At 41.2% G+C, this 21,389-nt stretch overlaps 1 protein-coding gene across 1 annotated transcript in view; it reads left to right on the top strand.

Moving 5' to 3' along the window:
- The window catches only part of PTHLH (parathyroid hormone like hormone), a 26,988-nt gene extending 5,829 nt beyond the window's left edge, over positions 1–21,159 (top strand). Inside the window, exons 2-3 of the mRNA XM_070754701.1 lie at positions 10,274–10,678; positions 20,890–21,159. Of these exons, the coding sequence (XP_070610802.1) occupies positions 10,274–10,678; positions 20,890–20,899 (415 nt within the window). The 3' untranslated portion in view covers positions 20,900–21,159. The remainder of the gene's footprint in view (positions 1–10,273; positions 10,679–20,889) is intronic.
- The last annotated feature ends 230 nt before the right edge of the window (positions 21,160–21,389 follow it).

Consider the following 21,389-nt stretch of genomic DNA (forward strand, 5'->3'; position numbering starts at 1 on the left):
TATTATTATTATTATTATTATTATTATTATTATTTGGTAGAATGAGAGACTGAAGGATGAAAAAAGTCCACTCGTCACAATTTTTTTAAAAATATCAAGTGGGTTTTAATTGCTATCTGGGTAAGAAAGAGAGGGCAGGGAATGAGAGTTGGGGTAGCATGGAGGTTTACTAATTTATTCAGAGTTCAAGATAGCTGAGAATTCAACAGGTGAAGAAAGGAGCCATTCATATTATGAATACATTTTGAGAAAAAATGAATGAGACTCTCTATAAAACTTTTGATCACCATGAACATAAAAATAACCTAAAGTCTTACAGCACCAAAATAGAAGTGGTGCGGTGGCTTAGATGTGGAGCCTTACAATCAGTTCAATCCTAGGCAGAGGTAGATATTTCTCTCCCTATGGGCAATGATGATGAAAACATATCTGCCGAACAAAACTCCACATAGGCGATAGGAAGGGCATCCAGCAACTAAACACTCTGTGAGCTCCATTCCGTTGCTCACACTCCACCCTGCAAGGGATTATGGAGTCATTAAAAGAAGATTATTCAGCACGCCTGTCAAAACGCTCAGCTATGACTGTAATAATAAATTTGAACTTTGATCCATTTAAAGAAGAGAGTGTCCATCTTAATCAAATGTGCAAAGGGCAAGGGTAGGGTGAGTGTCACAGAAACGGGTGAGCTTAAGTCAAATTGTTAAAGGGTGGCATTGAAGATTTGGAACTCAACGGGAGAGAAAAATTCTGCAGATCCAGCATGGGCATAAGTTGCACATGTAATTTGAAAGGTCATCACCTTTCAAATTACATGTGCAACTTAGGGCAGGGGTAGGCAAAGTTGGCCCTTCTATGACTTGTGGACTTCAACTCCCAGAATTCCTGAGCTAGCATGTTTGGCTCAGGAATTCTGGGAGTTGAAGTCCACAGGTCAAAGAAGAGTCAGCTTTGCCTACCCCTGGTCTAGGGCAAGTGCTTCTCAATTATTTTCTGTTGCGTCCACCCTAGGAAGAAGTAAATATTTCGTGCCTCCCACCATCACCACCCAACTTTCCGATCTGGGCCCCAATGGAATTTTAGTACAGTGATACCTTGTCTTACAAACTTAATTGGTTCCGGGACAAGGTTCTTAAGGTGAAAAGTTTTTAAGATGAAATAATGTTTCCCATAGGAATCAATGGAAAAGCGATTAATGCGTGCAAGCCCAAAATTCACCCCTTTTGCCAGCCAAAGCACCTGTCCTTGTGCTTCTGGGATTCCCCTGAGGCTCCCCTCCATGGGAAACCCCACCTCCGGACCGCTGTGTTTTTGCGATGCTGCGATTTCACTGAGGCTCCCCTCGCTGGGAAACCCCACCTCCGGATTTCCGTTGCCAGCAAAGTGCCCGTTTTTGCGCTGCTGGATTATCCTGCTGGGATTCCCCTGCAGCATCACAAAAACACGCAAGTCTGGAGGTGGGGTTTCCCATGGAGGGGAGCCTCAGGGGAATCCCAGCAGCACAAAACGGGTGCTTGGCTGGCAACGGGAGTCCGGAGGCAGGGCATCCCAGTGGTGGCAGCTTGGGTTTGTAAGGTGAAAATAGTTTGTAAGAAGAGGCAAAAAAATCTTAAACCCCGGGTTTGTATCTTGAAAAGTTTGTATGACGAGGCGTTTGTAAGATGAGGTATCACTGTATTAATATTTACTATTTTAGTTACTATAAGTTGCAAGCAAACTATTGGCTGGGGAAGGCTGCTCTGCCCACTTACCTGGGAGTAAGTTACACAGTGGAGCCTGTTTTCGGGTAGGCAGGCATAGGCTACCATGGTTAGGGCCCTCTTTTGAGCAGGGGGCTAGGCCAGCTTAATGAAGCCGATGTTTTGGGGTCACCAGCCTGACCCTGGTCTGGGCACTCGGAGAGAGTGGTGGAGAAGGAGGCTTTAGGGTGCCGTTCGAAGCGTTCACCCAGCTGCAGAGGATGTGCCTCCTTGACCACAAGCAGGTTCGTCACACCGTTCATGGCTACCACGACGCCTATTGAGAATAACAAGAACCTACATAATTGCCCCGCCCCATCTTACCACCTTCTCTTCCGGGTTCGAAGCAGTGTGCAACTGGGGAAAACACTCCCCATCTGGAGGAATCTATCAAGAGGGACCACACATGTTTCCTGGGGTCACATGTGCCCCCTGGCATCGCTCCACATACCCCCCTCAGGGGGGGTGCCCCATTATTTAAGAAGGACCGGTCTAGGATAATATTTGTATTTGTATTTATTAGATTTGTATGCTGCCCCTCTCCGAAGACTCGGGGCGGCTAACAACAATAAAAAAGACAATGTAAACAAATCTAATATTAAAAATAATCTAAAAAACCCCAATTTAAAGAACCAATCATACATACAAGCATACCAAGCATGCCATGTATATTCTCAACCTTAGGAACTTTAAGATGGTAATAACCTTGCTTGGGTATCACTTATTTGGACGGACTGAACTTTAAATTTTATGTTCAACTCTCAAGTCATGTTAACAATGTCGTTTGGCGGGACCCAGGGGAAGAGCCTTCTCTCTGGCGGCCCCGACCCTTTGGAACCAACTCCCCCCCAGATATCAGAGTTGCCCCCACCCTCCTAGCCTTTCGTAAGCTCCTTAAAACCCACCTCTGTCGTCAGGCATGGGGGAATTGACACTTTCCCTCCCCCTAGGCTTATAAAATTTATGCATGGTATGCTAGTATGTATGATTGGTTTCTAAATTGGGGTTTTAAAGTAACTTAAATATTAGATTTGTTTACATTGTATTATTATTGCTGTGAGCCGCTCCGAGTCTGCGGAGAGGGGCGGCATACAAATCTGATAAACAAACAAACAAACAAACAAACAAACATAACTGCAACTCCCAGAATTCTGGGAGTCGTAGTCCACATATCTGAAAGTGGTCGAAGTTGAGAAAGGCTGGTCAGGTGGATATGTAAGATGAACCAGAATGCAGAAATGAAGATATTCTCCCAGAATAACTGCTGATGTTTTTTTTTAAGATGGAGAATATATCCAGTGGTTTACTCAGCATCCATGAATATGAACGTATTCCTGCTACTTTTTACAATAGCACTTTTTATTTTCACCCCGAAACTTCTGCAAGCTTTTTCATTGAAAAATATCAATCCTCTTTCTAGCTAGCTGGTTTGTATAGCTCATGTGCCACGAGAAAGGAGAAGGAGAAGGGAAGAAGGAAGGAAGGAAGGAAGGAAGGAATAGCACTTAGACTTATATACCACTTCACAGAACTTTACAGCCTTCTCAAAGTGTTTTACAGAATCTACATACTTCCCCCAGCAATCGGGGTCCTCATTTTACTGACCTCTGAGGGATGGAAGGCTGCAAACCTTGAGCTGATTGGGATCAAACTGATGGCAGTGGGCAAAGTCGCCCTGCAATACTGCATTCAACCACTTGTGTCATGAGGAAGGAGAATGAGAAAGGGAAGAAGGAAGGAAGGAAGGAAAGAAAGAAGGAAGGAAGGAAAGAAGGAAAGAAGGAAGGAAAGAAGGAAGGAAAGAAGGAAGGAAAGAAAGAAAAAAGAAAGAAAGAAAGCAGGAAGGATGGGAAGAAGGAAAGAAGGAAGGAAAGAAAAAAAGAAAGAAAGAAAGCAGGAAGGAAGGGAAGAAGGAAGGAAGGAAAGAAGGAAAGAAGGAAGGAAGGAAGGAAAGAAAGAAGGAAGGAAGGAAGGAAAGAAAGAAGGAAAGAAGGAAGATAAGAAGGAGGGAAGGAAGGAAGGAAGGAAGGAATAGTAATAGCAATATATACCACTTCACAGGACTTTACAGCCTTCTCTAAGTGTTTTACAGAATCAACATACTTCCCCCAGCAATCTGGGTCCTCATTTTACTGACCTGTAAGGGTCTGGTGTCCTTCAACATATCCAAGATATTAAGGGTATCCTGGACCCTACAGATAAGTCCTCAACTTACAACAGTTCATTTAGTGACCTGTCAAAGTTACAAAGGCACTGAAAAAAGTGAGCCATGACCATTTTTTCCCCACGTCATTTATTCGAAATTCGGACGCTTGTCCATTGGTTCACCTTTATGATAATTACAGTGTTTCAGGATCACACGATCGCCTTTTGCCACCTTCGGACGAGTGAAGTCAATGGGGGAGCCAGTTTGCCTTAACGGACGTGTCACTAACTTTAATAGCTACAAAGATTTGTTTAAACAACAGGGGACACGAAAGGCTGCACAATGGGACAATATTCCTTGAACAAATGTCTCGTTTAGCAACAGAAATTTCCAGCTCAGTTGTTGTCGTAGGTCAAGGACGATCTCTATTATCAATTAGCTGCAAACAATTATTATTATTATTTTATTATTATTATTATTATTATTTATTAGATTTGTATGCCGCCCCTCTCCGTAGACTCGGGGCGGCTCACAACAATAACAAGAACAATGTAAGAACAAATCTAATAATTTAAAAAACGCTAAAAAACCCCATTATTAAAAGCAAACATACACACAAACATACCATGTATAAACTGTATAGGCCCGGGGGAGATGTCTCAGTTCCCCCATGCCTGACGGCAGAGATGGGTCTTAAGAACTTTACGAAAGGCAAGGAGGGTGGGGGCAGTTCTAATCTCCGGGGGGAGCTAGTTCCAGAGGGTTGGGGCCGCCACAGAGAAGGCTCTTCTCCTGGGTCCCGCCAAACGACATTGTTTAGTCGACGGGACCCGGAGAAGGCCAACTCTGTGGGACCTAACCGGTCGCTGGGATTTGTGCGGCAGAAGGCGGTCCCGGAGGTATTCCCTTGTGTACTAAACGTAAGCAGAGAACTCGGCTCTACAAATGCCTTGGCATATTCCGCTACTGGACTGGACTAATCTACAAACCCACCTTTTATTTTTATTCCTGCAACTGACAATGCCTCCACCTTACCCTGAGGGCTAAGCATGCATCTTCCCATCAGTGATTATTTCCCAGGATTGACGGATGGACCACAATGTTTTGCTTTTCTTGTTTTTTGTTTTCCGGACGATGGCTCCCTGTCATCCTTGTTCTTCCAGTATGGACGGATTGCAAAATGCCCATTGCTTAACTACCCTGAAATTGAGAAAGCTCAAGCAGATGATACCTGCCAATGATGTAAACATCAAGAAGGCATTAAAGTTTGTCTTTAGAAGATACTGAAGGCGTGGGTCTTGTTAGCCCTGTCATTGTTTAGAAACCCTAATAATGGATTTAGAATAGAAGAGAGAAGAGAAGTAAGAATGAATAAGAGTTAGAATAAAAATTATGCAAGAATAGAATAGAAAGAATGGAATGGAATAGAATAGAATAGAATACAGTGTTCCCTCGATTTTTGCAGGGGATGCGTTCCGAGACCGCCCGTGAAAGTCGAATTTCCGCGAAGTAGAGATGCGGAAGTAAATACACTATTTTTGGCTATGAACAGTATCACAAGCCTTCCCTTAACACTTTAAACCCCTAAATTGCAATTTTCCATTCCCTCAGCAACCATTTAGATTATTACTCACCATGTTTATTTATTAAAGTTTATTTTTAAAAAATATTTATTAAAGGCGGACGAAAGTTTGGTGATGACATATGACGTCATCGGGCGAGAAAAACTGTGGTATAGACTTTTCGCGAAGTTCGAACCCGCGAAAATCGAGGGAACACTGTAATTAGAATTTGTTTGTTTGTTTGTTTATTTGTTTATTTATTTATTAGATTTGTATGCCGCCGCTCTCCGTAGACTCGGGGCGGCTAACAACAATAATAAGACAATATAAACAAATCTAATATTTAAGTTTAATTAAAAAACCCTAATTTAAGAAACCAATCATACATACAGACATGCCAAGCATAAATTTTATAAGCCTAGGGGGAAGGGAATATCTCAGTTCCCCCATGCCTGATGACAGAGGTGGGTTTTAAGGAGCTTACGAAAGGCAAGGAGGGTGGGGGCAACTCTGATCTCTGGGGGGAGCTGGTTCCAGAGGGTCGAGGCTGCCACAGAGAAGGCTCTTCCCCTGGGACCCGCCAGACAGCATTGTTTTGTCGACGGGACCCGGAGAAGGCCAACTCTGTGGGACCTAACTGGTCGCTGGGATTCGTGTGGCAGAAGGCGGTCCCGGAGATATTCTGAATTATTTTAGAATTATTAGAATTATTAGAATTATTAGAATTATTAGAATTATTAGAATTATTAGAATTATTAGAATTATTAGAATTATTAGAATTATTAGAATTATTAGAATTATTAGAATTATTAGAATTAGAATTTGACTAGACTGGAATGGAATGGAATGGAATGGAATAGAAGTAAGAATTAATTAGTATTAGTATTAGAAGTAGAAATAGACTAGAACAGAACAAAACAGAACAGAACAGAATTCTTTATTGGCCAAGTATGATTGGACACACAAGGAATGTGTCTTTGGCATAAAAGGTATAAGTGATAAATAATGATCATAGTCCTCATAAATACATTCATCGTGAATCATAAGATACAACACCTAGTGATAGTCATGGGATGCTAAATAAGCAATCAAAATCATACTTGGAAACTGAATAAAGCAATATGAATCATAAAGATACAGTACAAGCAAGAGAACAAGGTTATAGTAATTATGTAGAAAAGGCATAGGAAGGATGAGAAGAAGAACAGTAATACAGTCTTAGTCAACAGTTTGACCGTGTTATAGGAATTAGTTATTTAGCAGAGTGACGTAATCTTGTTCTACAGCAAATGACCGATCTCAGAAAGCCAAGCAGGGTTCAGCCTGGTGAGAACTCAGGAGAAGACCACTAGGAACATCCAAAGTTTAGCTTAGATTGGAAAAGAAGAGGCAATAGCAACGATCTTCTCTATAAAAGAACACTAAGGAGACACATGGAGTTGAGTCCAATTTGAAAGGAGTCTTTCCATTTCGCAATCTAGAACCCATTTGTCCAAACAGTGTGTCCAGGAGCAGTCAATCACAGAGTCATCCAAAGCTAGGCGCATCAAGAATTTGCTTGCTGGTGGAAAAAACAAAGGGATGGATATTCTCCATTTTATTTATTTATTTTGTCCAATACACAATAATACACAATGAAGGTTATAGAGGATATAGTAGAGAAGAAATACGAGATAGAGGAGAGACTATAGGACAGGGGACGGAAGGCACTCTAGTGCACTTATGTACGCCCCTTACTGACCTCTTAGGAATCTGGAGAGGTCAACCGTGGATAGTCTAAGGGTAAAGTGTTTGGGGCTAGGGGATGATACTATGGAGTCCAGTAATATAGTAGAGAAGAAATACAAGATATAGGAGAGACTATATGACAGGGGACGGAAGGCACTCTAGTGCGCTTATGTACGTCCCTTACTGACCTCTTAGGAATCTGGAGAGGTCAACCATGGATAGTCTCAAGGTAAAGTGTTGGGGGTTAGGGGATGATACTACAGAGTCCGGTAATGAGTTCCACGCTTCAACAACTCGATTACTAAAGTCGTATTTTTTACAGTCAAGTTTGGAGCGGTTAATATTAAGCTTGAATCTGTTGTGTGCTCTTGTGTTGTTGTGGGTGAAGCTGAAATAGTCTTTGACAGGCAGGTCATTGCAGCATATGATCTTGTGGGCAATACTTAGATCGTGTTTAAGGCGTCGTAGTTCTAAGCTTTCAAGACCCAGGATTGTAAGTCTAGTTTTGTAGGGTATTCTGTTTCGAGTGGAGGAGTGAAGGGCTCTTCTGGTGAAGTATCTCTGGACATTTTCGAGGGTGTTGATGTCAGAAATGTGGTATGGGTTCCAAACAGATGAGCTGTATTCTAGGATGGGTCTGACGAATGTTTTGTAAGCTCTGGTAAGTAGTGTGAGATTTCCAGAGCAGAAGCAACTAACATATTGAGATTGAGCATTGTCTTCTGGGAAACCACACTAAACAGTTCATTTAGCAAAATTTGGAAACTCGTTTCATGTTTCAGAACATGGTGGTCCACCGTTGTTGTGGTTAGGTCTGGCCCAGCTCCTGCCCCAAGGACTGTGGGTGTGGGGGAGACATCCACATGCTGCAGGCCTGTTTTGCCCCCGGTGGAATCTGCTGATGAAGGCTCCTCTGACCAAGAAGACATGAGTGACAGGGAGGAGGAGAGTGTGGCAGACAGCTCAGAAGGAGATCAATTATCTAGCTCCTCCTTGGATTCAGAACAAGAGTTAATGATACAGCCACGCATGCGGAGAGCGATGCATAGGCAACAACAACTGAGAGATTATTATCAAAGAAAATGAGGCCACCTGTGGTTGAGTGGGGCTGTGGTCATTAGTGAAGCTGCTATAAATAGCAGCCTGTGGGTTTGGCCATTGTGGAGGATTATCTGATCATTGTGTTTCGTGACTGCTTTACTGACTTTGACGTTTTGTGTGCTGATTTTCCCCCGCTTTGAAACTAAACCAGAGCAAAGTGTGCTTCACTTTCTGAAAGCAGAAGGACTGTGAATTGCCTCACAGCTGCAAGCTAAATATCACAGAACTGATAAGGGACTTGTACAAATTACCAGTTTGTTTGGAGACCAGTGCTCTTTGCTATACCAAAAGAGGGCTTGGTTTAAGTGAATTTTCATGATAAAGAACATTGTTTGGAATTTTCAAACGTGTGTGTGTCTGAAATTGTATCTGTGCATTTTTGGGAGGATTCTACCAGAAAGCCCGACAGAACAACTGTGAACATAAAGGTTGTCCATATTTATCCAAACACCTCTAATCATTTTCATTGTTTCGCTTCCATATAATCTCTATGCATTTCTTTGGAGAATTGAGATGTAACAAGACAGAGGTTTTTCAGAGCTAATTTCTGAAACAGCTCCTTTGTGAAAAAACTTCAAGGATCAGTGTTATCTATCGTACAGGCCTGTTCTGGTGTAACTTTGAAACTTCTGTTCCAGGTTTTGTGATGGCTTGACATGTTGGGAAACTAGGGTTGTTTGTTTGTTTGTTTTTTGACAAGTGGAGAGTGTTGACATAAGAAACAGCCAGGTTGCCAGGTGCATCAATGTGATCTTGGACTACAATTACACTAAGGCTGCGTTACTATTACTATTAATCTTCTCATCTTTCCCATCACCCATCTCCTCCCACAAATGACTGTATGACTGTAACTTTGTTGCTAGCATCCTTACAATTTATATTGACTGGGTCCTAATATGATTTGATTGGTTATTTGTTCCTGGACTATCATTAAGTGTTGTACCTCATGATTCTTGATGAATGTATATTTTCTTTTATGTACATTGAGAGCGTATGATCAAGAGAAATTCCTTGTGTGTCCAATCACACTTGGCCCATAAAATTCTATTCCATTTTCTATTCTGTTCTGCCGGCGTGTTTCAACTGCCCGTAATTACAGGGTAATTAGTCCAGGAAGACACACACCACACGATAAAAGGAAAACCCAAAAGTTTTTATAAACAGAAAAACAGAAACAGATCCCTTTTTAAATGTCAAAGGGATTTTCTGGTACATACAAGGCACAGGTTAAATGCAATCCAATTGCCCACCCAATAACTGGGAAATTGAGTCCAATTCTAAAGTCCAGAGAGTCCACACACAATCTTGAACAGCACAAAAACCACGATCTTGACGAAACAATGAATCAGATAAACTGCCATGAGGCTAAAACACCAGGCTGCACTTTTATCTGTAGCACTAAATACAGCAGCCCCACCCAACCACAGGTGGCCTCATTTTCTCTTGTAATAATCCTTCAGTTGTTGTCGCCTATGCATCACTCTACGCATGCATGGATGTGTCATTAATTCTTGTTTAGAATACAAGGATGATACAGATGATTGATCTCCTCCTGGGCTGTCTGCCAAACTCCCCTCTTCCCTGTCACTCACACTTCCTTGGTCAGAGGAGGCTTCGTCGGCAGATTCCATCGGGAGCAAAACAGGCCTGCGGCATGTGGATGTCTCCCCCACATCCACCTGCACATTCCTTGGGGCAGGAGCTGGGCCAGAGCTAACCACAACATATATATATATATACTGCTCAAATCCCAGTAAGGGTATGGCTAGATGAGGCCAGAACAAGGCCGAAATAGTGCTATCCTAGTCTCCCTTAATTTTAAAAATTCAGCAAAAACATGTGATATATTTATATATACACACACACATACATACATACATACATAAATACATATATCACAGAGTCTAGAATTAATGAATTAATTAATGGACGTCATTTCATGTCCATTAATGTCTGGATTTGCTTCTCTCCCCCCCCACCCCCATTTTTTTGGACAGCAAAAGGACAGTCGCCGAATACCAACTCCTGCACGACAAAGGGAAGTCCATGCAAGACACCCGAAGGCGTCACTTCCTGCAGAACCTCATCGAAGGGGTGAACACGGCTGAGATTCGAGGCGTCCCAGAAGTGTCGCCCAACCCGAAACTCGTCGTGGTTCCAGCCAAAAGCTACACTCTCCGTTTTGGCATTGATGATGAAGGCAAAAACCTGACCCAGGAGACCAACAAGACCCAGCCGTACAAGGAGCAGCCCCTGAAGACCCCCGGGAAGAAGAAAAAAGGAAAGCCCGGGAAACGCAAGGACCAGGAGAAGAAGAAGAGGCGAATCCGTTCAGCCTGGCTCAGCTTAAAAGGGTCCGGCAGTGGGATGGACATCTTGGGTGTTGCACCCATTAAGACAAGGTAAGAAAGGACCCATGTTCCAAGTGTGTCTGCCCACAAACAAAATTAAGAATGAAATTATTCTGTTGTTATAATGTAGCTGCAAGGTTAGATGGTCTTATGTCCTCAATGATGGAAAGCCATGGAAAATCCTATACCAAAATTATTATTATTATTATTATTATTATTATTATTATTATTATTATTATGTCAATACAACACAGCAAACGAGATCACTATGCTGGATTTCGTATTTCATCACCAGTCGGGCGATTCCCAAGCACCTATGACTGCGTGATGTAGCGGCGAATTATGTTTGCCGATCCCAGTAAAGTGGCCTTTTGTAATTGACAGATGGAGGTTTTGTCAATTCCGATGGTTTTCAAATGTCCGCTGAGATCCTTTGGCACTGCGCCCAGCGTGCCAAGTACCACTGGGACCACTTTCACTGGCTTATGCCAGAGTCGTTATTGTTATTATTATTATTGTTGTTGTTGTTGTTGTTGTTGTTATTGTCATTGTCATTATCATTATCATTATCATTATCATTATCATTATCATTATCATTATCATTATCATTATCATTATCATTATCATTATCATTATCATTATCATTATCATTATCATTATCATTAATTAGATTTGTATGCTGCCCCTCTCCGGAGACTCGGAGCAGCTCACAACAACAAAATACAGTACAAATCTAATGATTAAAAAACAGTTTAAAACCCATTAATATAAAAAACAATCATACATCCTTCCTGTTAATGAATACTTCTCCTTCAACCGCAACAACACACGAGCACGTAACAGATTCAAACTAAATTTAAACTGCTCCAAACTAGACTGCAGAAAATACCACTTCAGCAACAGTGATCAATGCGTGGAATGCACTTCCTGACTCTGTGGTTTCTTCCCCCAGCCCCAAAATCTTCAACCTTAGATTGTCTACAGTTGACCTCTCCTCTTTTCTAAGAGGTCTGTAAGGGGCGTGCATAAGCGCACCACTGTGTCTACCATCCCTGTCCTATTGTCCTATTGTCTTCTTTTATCATTACTTTCTATGTTATGTTTATATAAACTACTATCCTATACTTGATTGACAAAAACAAAATAAATAAAATAAAATAAATAAAATAATAAAATAAAATAAAATAATAAGATAAGATAAGATAAGATAAAATAAAATAAAATAAATAAAATAATAAAATAAAATAAAATAAAATAAATAAGATAAAATAAGATAAGATAAGATAAAATAAATAAAATAAAATAAAATAAAATAAAATAAAATAATGAAATGAAATGAAATGAAATGAAATGAAATGAAATGAAATGAAATACAATAAAATCTTAGGTTGCTTTTAAAATCTCAGGAGAGAACATGGACAGCCTCTCTCTGTCATGTCCACTGAAGCCATGAGGCAGGGATGTCCAACGTCGGCCATTTTAAGGTTTGTGAACTTCAATTCCCAGAATTCCCTCAGCCAGCAGGGCTAGTGGAGAGAATTCTGGGAGTTGGAGTTCACAGGCCTTCAAGTACTCCATCTGTGCCATAAGGACTTCTTAGATCCGTTCTAGTTGCTGAAAAAATCTGAATTTTTTTTACTTCAAGGCAGTAGTGGATTCTTACCGATGGGGTAGCAGACTGAGCACCGTTAGCGGTTGCCAGATTGTGCAATTTGTGCGCGACCGCTCCTGTGGCATTCCTATGGGAGCCGCCATCTTTTTCTGTATTTTTTTCCTTCGTGTGCATGTACAGAAGCAAAATCTTGTGAGGGGACATGCGCGCAAGACAGATTCCAACCTTTATTTTGCTTCCGCGCAACCGCGGAAGCAAAAACCTGCCAAAATCTCCGGCGCGTGTGTCTCCTCACAAGATTTCACCACATTTTTGCTTTCTGCACATACGCAGGAGCAAAAACATGTTGGGGAAATGCACATACAGTGCGCGCGCACATAACACAATTGAAGCTGCGCGCACACCGCACCGGTAGCGGCGGTAGAAATAATACCCTATTTCAAGGGTAGACAAAATAGTTTCCATCCTGTAGGACGAAAAGTTTTTAAGGAAATAAGACCTTGGGAGCTGCAGTTTTATCTAGAGCTTTTCATAAAAGTGTTGTTTAGAATAAAATTATATATAGGGTCGGCCTGTACAGCTTGGACTCTTCCGGTTGCGTGAAGTTCTCACACACTGAGCTGTGGTTTGGGTACACGCTGACTCTTTTTCACCCTTAAGAGATTCAAAATAACCTTCCAAAACTATTCAGCAGGAGGAACTGGAAACAGAGTTGAACTGATTTCATGCGCAGCTGATGGTGTTGAAAGGTGACCATGAACCTTCCAACACAGGGGTGTTAAATTCAAGGCCACAGGGCTGCTTCGATCTCACTTGAGGGAGGCATCCTGAAAACATCCTGCAGTGCTTCTGCCAGCAAAAATGGAGCTCGGGAGGGCAGTTTGCAGCCTTCCTGAACTCAATTTTAAGCTGCAACAGCCTCCTGCAGCCCTCTGCCAGGGAAAACAAAGCTGATGGTGACCTCATTCAGTTCCCCCCAGCAGGCAGTGGGTTGCAGGAGGCCTTCACCGCTGAAGAAATTTATTTATTTATTTTATTTATTTATTGGATTTGTATGCCGCCCCTCTCCGGAGACTCGGGGCGGCTAACAGCAACAATAAAGCAGTGTACAATAGTAGTCTGATGTTAGAAATAATTAAAAGCCCATTAAAATAAAAAAACCAAACATACACATATAATGCATAGAATTGTAAAGGCCTAGGGGGAAGAGGGTCTCAATTCCCCCATGCCTGACTGCAGAGGTGGGTTTTAAGCAGCTTACGAAAGGCAAGGAGGGTGGGGGCAATTCTAATCTTTGGGGGGAGTTGGTTCCAGAGGGCCCGGGCTGCCACAGAGAAGGCTCTTCCCCTGGGTCCCGCCAAGCGACATTCTTTAGTTGACAGGACGCGGAGAAGATCCACTCTGTGGGACCTAACTGGTCGCTGGGATTCGTGCAGCAGAAAGTGGTTCCTGAGATAATCTGGTCCGGTGCCATGAAGGGCTTTATAGGTCATAACTAACACTTTGAATTGTGATCGGAAACTGATCGGCAACCAGTGCAGACTGCGGAGTGTTGGTGCAACATGGGCATACCTTGGGATTGCTCTCACAGCTGCGTTCTGCACGATCTGAAGTTTCCGAACATTTTTCAAAGGTAGCCCCATGTAGATAGCATTACAGTAGTCGAGTTTCGAGGTGATGAGGGCATGAGTGACTGTGAGCAGTGATTCCCGGTCCAAGTAGGGTCGCAACTGGTGCACCAGGCAAACCTGGGCAAATGCCCCCCTCGCCACAGCTGAAAGATGTTTCTGTAATGTGAGCTGTGGCCCTGGAGGGGGCCTCTTGCACCCTTCCAAACTGTTTTCACTGGTAGAGGGTTGCAGAGGGCTATTGTGGCCAAAAACGGGGCCTGTTGGCAGACACAAGTGACATTGAGGCGATCAACAACTCGATTACTAAAGTCGTATTTTTTACAGTCAAGTTTGGAGCAGTTAGTATTAAGCTTGAATCTGTTGTGTGCTCTTGTGTTGTAGTGGTTGAAGCTGAAGTGTACACACACAAACACACACTTGCACAGCTCTTCTGAAATTATACACATTCAACCTCTTTTACTGCGATAGGAAAAACATACTCAGAGTCCAGAAGGGAAAAAAAGAAAATAAATTCAATTTTTTTCTACCGGTTCTGCATACCATACCTTACCCATAGGAGCCCATAACTGGGATGCAATGGGATTAATTTAATCCTGCATAGCTTCTGCTCTGGAAATCTCACACTACTTACCAGAGCTTACAAAACTTTCACCAGACCCATCCTAGAATACAGCTCATCTGTTTGGAACCCATACCACATTTCTGACATGAACACCCTTGAAAATGTCCAAAGATACTTCCCCAGAAGAGCCCTTCACTCCTCTACCCGAAACAGAATTCCCTGCGAAACTAGACTTACAATCCTGGGTCTTGAAAGCTTAGAACTACGACGCCTTAAACATGATCTAAGTATTGTCCACAAGATCATATGCTGCAATGTCCTGCCTGTCAAAGACTATTTCAGCTTCACCCACAACAACACAAGAGCACACAACAGATTCAAGCTTAATATTAACCGCTCCAAATTTGACTGTAAAAAATACGACTTTAGTAATCGAGTTGTCGAAGCGTGGAACTCATTACCGGACTCCGTAGTATCATCCCCTAACCCTCAACACTTTACCTTTAGACTATCCAAGGTTGACTTATCCAGATTCCTAAGAGGTCAGTAAGGGGCATACATAAGTGCACTAGAAGTGCCTTCCGTCCCCTGTCCTATATCTCATATATCTTCTCTACTATATCTCTATAAGCTACATTGTATATTATTGTGTATTGGACAAAATAGATAGATAGATAGATAGATAGATAGATAGATAGATAGATAGATAGATAGATAGATAGATAGATAGATAGATAGATAGAAAGAAAGAAAGAAAGAAAGAAAGAAAGAAAATTTTTGCTTAGTTCTTAGTTCTTCATATTAACCCGCGTTTGAAGATATGAGTACAAGTGCACTAGAGTGCCTTCTGCCCCCTGTCCTATTGCTCTCCTATATCTCCTATACCTTTCTTCTATTCCTATATCTCTTCTTCTATTCTTTCATTGATATGTTCTATTCCTATAACTTCTCTTCTATTCTTTGTTAGATATATTTTACTAAGAGTATCTCCTCTATAACCTTCATCGTGTATTTTACTATGTGTATGTATGTGTGTATGTATGTATACACACACACACACACACACACACACACACACACTAAAACCCTCATTGTGTATTGGACAAAATAAATAATAAATAAATAAATAATAAATAAATAAATAAATGAATGAATAGATGAATGAATGAATAAATAAATAAATAAATAAATAAATAAACCTAGGCCTCAGGCTGGTAGCTATTTTTTAATTATTATTATTCAATTTTAAAAACAAAAACAAAACACAAAGCGATAAAGACATTAAACTTAAAATCAGTTTGCATTTACATTTCTGTTTCTTCAGTTTCTTCCATTTTAGTTTTAATGTTTATCCTATTGGTTGGAAAACCTTTGGAGATGAAGGCATCCTGATGCTATAAGGGTGACTGTTCCACTGCTTAATAGCTTCCACGGTCATCCTGATTGGAATTCCCCCTGCAGAGCTCTCACCTGTTGCTTTTTATACCTGGACACTATGAGAATAAAGCCAGACCATATTCTCAGTTGCAGTCAAAGGCCCAAAGCCTTAATCTTCTGTATGCTAAGCAGACCGATTTCTTTAACTAGTGCGTTCCAAAAGTAATGCATTTTTTAAAAAAGTAATTTATTGAACAGATTTTCACAAGCACTTAAAATTTTTCAAAGTACTGTCCTTGGGCCTCTACACATTTTTTCCAGCGACTCTGCCATGACCGGTACGGACCCTGGAAGGCATCTTTGGGGATCTCTCGCAAGGTCTTCGTCATGGCTGATTGGATCTCTTCTATGGACGAAAAGCGCGCCTTGCCATAATACGCTACGAGTCTGTGAGTTCCTGGCCAAACACCAGGTGCCAACGCTGCCCCCCCCCTAGTCCTGACGTCGCTCCAGCAGACTTCTTTTTGTTCCCAGCTCTGAAAGGAACCCGTTTTTCATCCATAAAAGAGATCCAATCAGCCGTGATGAAGACCTTGCGTGAGGTCCCTGAAGACACCTTCCAGGGCACGTACCGGTCATGGCAGAGTTGCTGGAAAAAATGTGTAGAGACCCAAGGACAGTACTTTGAAGAATTTTAAGTGTTTGTGCAAATCTGTTCAATAAATTAGTTTTTTTTAAAAAAAAAAATTGCATTACTTTTGGATTGCACCCTGTAGAATTCAGCCTCCAAAGCAGTAATGGAATCCTACCAAAACGGTAAAGTATGCCGTACTTGTAGTAAAAGTTGAGCTGTTTTTGCTTCTGCACATGTGCAGGGGATATACGCACGAGAGAGATTTTAGCTATTTTTTTGCTTCTACGCATGCACTGAAGCAAAACAAATACAGAACTCTCATGCACATGTGTGTCCGCTTGCAAGATCTTCCTGCAAATGCGCAGAAGCAAAATCACACGGGGGCGCATGTGCACATGTGCCATAGACCTGAAGCTGTGTGCGCAACGCACCATTAGCAGCAGTAAATGCAATGTACCCCTGCTCCAAGACTCTTGTCGGATTTATTCTGATTTGATTTGATTTGATTTGATTTGATTAGATTTGTATGCTGCCCCTCTCCGAAGACCCGGGGCGGCTCACAACAACAATAAAAAACAGTATAGACAATGGAACAAATCTAATAATAAGAATTAAATAAAAAACCCCAACTGTTAAAAAACCATACAACACATACATACCAAACATAAAATATAAGAGAGCCTGGGGGAGATATCTTAGTTCCCCCATGCCTGGCGATATAGGTGGGTCTTGAGTAACTTGCAAAAGACAAGGAGGGTGGGGGCTGTTCTAATCTCCGGGGGGAGTTGGTTCCAGAGGGCTGGGGCCGCCACAGAGAAGGCTCTTCCCCTTGGGCCCGCCAAACGACATTCTTTGGTCGACGGGACCCAGAGAAGGCCAACTCTGTGGGACCTTATTGGCCACTGGGATTCGTGCGGTAGAAGGTGGTTCCGAAGGTATTCTGACAATGACAAGTCTAGAACACAAGATGAGACAGACTTTGGACATAGTATCTTTCTCAGGCACAGAAAACAAAACTCCAACAAATATACAGAGAACTTTAGCAGCCTGGTTTATATATTTTTAGATTTTTTAAGCTTTGTAGCTATTCTTGCTTGGCCGGTAGAGTTAAGAGTACACTTTTAAATTATCAGGTTTCTTTTTCCAGATGTTCTTAATCGTTTGGTCCACATCTAATTCTAGGCTATCATCCACGGAGCATTATTAACGTGGGATCTAAAATGTGACCCATACGGTTTTTAATTACTGTTTGGAAAGGACCATGTTTGTGCAACATGTTGAACCTGATTGGTGAAAGATCTAGTGGCTGCAACCATGTTAAGTTTGGGACTGGTTTTGTTTGTTGGTTCATTGATTGCGATACAAACCAAGGCCATTCCATTAGGATGCCTGGTGTCACACGGGGTTAGAATGCACCATAACATTTAGCATTTATTTATTTGGACCGGGAGTCACTGCTCACAGTCACTCATACCCTCATCACCTCGAGGCTCGACTACTGTAACGCTCTCTACATGGGGCTACCTTTGAAAAGTGTTCGGAAACTTCAGATCGTGCAGAATGCAGCTGCGAGAGCAATCATGGGCTTCCCAAGGTATGCCCATGTTACAGCAACACTCCGCAGTCTGCATTGGTTGCCGATCAGTTTCCGGTCACAATTCAAAGTGTTGGTTATGACCTATAAAGCCCTTCATGGCACCGGACCAGATTACCTCAGGGACCGCCTTCTGCTGCACGAATCCCAGCGACCAGTTAACTCCCACAGAGTGGGTCTTCTCCGGGTCCCGTCAACTAAACAATGTCGCTTGGCAGGACCCAGGGGAAGAGCCTTCTCTGTGGCGGCCCCGGCCCTCTGGAACCAACTCCCCCCCAGAGATTAGAATTGCCCCCACCCTCCTTGCCTTTCGTAAGCTGCTTAAAACCCACCTCTGCCGCCAGGCATGGGGGAATTGAGATACGCTTTCCCCCTAGGCCTCTACAATTTTATGCATGGTATATCTGTATGTATGTTTGGTTTTTATAATAATGGGTTTTTAACTGTTTTTAGTATTGGATTATTATTATATGCTGTTTTATTGCTGTTGCTAGCCGCTCCGAGTCTGCAGAGAGGGGCGGCATATAAATCCAATAAATAGATAAATAAATAAATAAATGAGTGAGTGAGTGAGTGAGTGAGTGAGTGAGTGAGTGAGTGAATAAATAAATGAATGAATGAATGAATGAATGAATGAATAAATAAATTTAGACTTATATACCACTTCACAGTGCTTTATAGCCCTCTCTAAGCGGTTTACAAAGAATAAGCATATTGCCCCCAACAATCTGGGTCCTCATTTTACCGACCTTGGAAGGATGGAAGGCTGAGTCCACCTTGAGCCTGGTGAGATTCAATCTGTCAAACTGCTGGCAGCCGGGGATCAGCAGAAGTAGCCTGCAGTACTGCACTCTAACCACTGCACCACTGAGGCTCACTCTGTTCACATCCTGAAGTTCGATCCCGATGGGACTCAAAGTCGACTCAGCTTTCTCTCCTTTTTTAAAAAAATAAACTTTATTGATTTTCTTAAAATTGACATACATACAAACACACACTTAACATAAAGTTGGGGTTGCAGATACCCCTCTTATTCTAGAAGTCAAATTGCGATACAGGAAAAGAATACATTATTAATATCTTAAATCAACATGTTAATTTAAATGAAAAGAAGAAATTTTATGTAACCTTATAAAGAGAAAAAAAAACTTCGTATATGAGCAAAATACAAACTCAAAATTTAAATCCTAACAGTACTTCTATTGTTCACACCTAGTATTCATTTTTACTTCTTTTTTTTTCTCTATCCATATATACACTTTATTCCAAATCACGTATAATTCCGATTCTTCTTGATTATTTAACCGTCTTCTCATCATATCCATTTCAGCGCAATCTAATATTTTCTTAATAACCTCTTCCTCTTTGGGAATACCTTCCCCTTTCCAATTTTGCACATATACCATCCACAGATAAAATACAGACATATTTCAAAAGACACACAACAAGAAAGTATTTATTAGAAGTTTGGAAAGATGGCTTCCTCTCCTTTTGAGGTTGGTAAAATGAGGACCCAGGTTGTTGGGAGCAATATGCAAATAGTGCTGGCTCTCTAAAATGCTATGTGAAACACTATAGGGTGGTAGAGCGTGATCTGTGGAGTGAGTGACAATCGAATGTTTTTAAGTGTTTTAGCATTTTAAAAGTTTTTCAATTGTATTAATTGGATCAATTGTATTACTATGTTTTCTATATTTGCTGTGAGCTGCCCCGAGTCCGCGGAGAGGGGCGGCATACAAATCCCATTAATAATAATAATAATAATAATAATAATAATAATAATAATAATAACAACAACAACAACAACAAATGAACAACAAAAACAAAAACAAAACAACAACAACAACAACAACAACAATAATAATAATAATAATAATAATAATAATAATATAAATCTAAGTGCTCTTGCTATAAGTGCTATTAATTTATGTTTTAATGTAATGTGGCCAAAAACTGAGTGACTTCAGTAACCAGGTTAAGCATGTTAATCTGAGTAGAGTAGGGTAGGGTAGGGTAGAATAGGGTAGGGTAGGGTAGGGTAGGGCAGGACAGGGTAGGGTAGGGTAGGGTAGAGTAGGGTAGGGTAGGGCAGGATAGGGCAGGGCAGGGCAGAATAGAATAAAATAGGATAGAATGGAATGGAATGGAATGAAATGAAATAGAATAGAATAGAATAGAACAGAATAGAACAGAATAGAATAGAACAGAACCTTGGAGGTCTTCTAATCCAGTCCCTTGCTCAAGCAAGAGATCCTATACTATACTGGGCAAATGGCTATCTAATCTCTTCTTAAAAACCTCTAGTGATGGAGCATTCACAAGTTACGAAGGGAAGCCATATCACTGATTAACTGTTCCATCAGGAAATTTCTCCTTCGTTCTGGATTGGATCTCTCCTTGATTAGTTTTTACCCATGATTTCTTGTCTTGCCTTCTGGTGCTTTGGAAAATAGGTTGTCCTTTTTTATGGCAGCCACTCAAATATTGGAAGACTGATATCATGTCACCTGCAGTCCTTCTCTTTATTAAATTGTGCTTACCCAGTTTCCACAACCGTTCTTAATATGTTTTAGCCTCCAGTCCCCTAATCATCTATGTCCATCTGTCTGTCCGTCTGTCTGTCTGTGCACTCACCCACAAAGAAACCACTTCTTGGAAGATATTTTCCATCACACTGTACTTTATTAATTTCCTTGTACTGACAACTATGTACACAAGAGACTCGTTGGCCTGAAGTCCTTGGACTGATCGTATGTTGTCCGTCAACTCTTCCAAGAGACTCAGAACTTTTTGATCTGTCCAGTTATTTGTATGGGAAAATAATTCTCTCCTTTTTTTTCTTTCCTTCGCAGGAGGCGTTGACATCCTCCGCAAAGATTTCTTTTTTTGGAAAACTTACTCAAGTGTTCTGTAATTGTGAACATATGGAAAGTATTTATTATCTGTAAATATTGTAAATGATTCAAAATAAAACCTTGGCTGCAGACGCTCCACAAAGCTGCACATTTTGAACATTGTGAATACTGGGAGGGAAATTTTGTACTTAGACAATTCCTGTTGTCACATTTACCCTAATTTATTGCGTTGAGTAATGTATTTATTTTCATGAACTTTTATCTTGGTGCTGCTGACTTTCTCTCTATATATATCTATATATTTTGTAACATAATGCACTTTAGATATACATTATGTCTTATGTTGGTAAGACATAAATAAACTACTCCTGGTTTTGGATTGGATTGAATGAGTTGCCAAGGACAATTATACAAAAAATGATTTTTTTTTCCTTCTGTGCATGCATTAAAAAAAAGGGCTGTATTTTTTACAGATTGTTTAAAAAAAGAAACATGAA

This window comes from Erythrolamprus reginae, chromosome 6, assembly GCF_031021105.1.
Source record: "Erythrolamprus reginae isolate rEryReg1 chromosome 6, rEryReg1.hap1, whole genome shotgun sequence".
Taxonomy (NCBI): domain Eukaryota; kingdom Metazoa; phylum Chordata; class Lepidosauria; order Squamata; family Dipsadidae; genus Erythrolamprus; species Erythrolamprus reginae.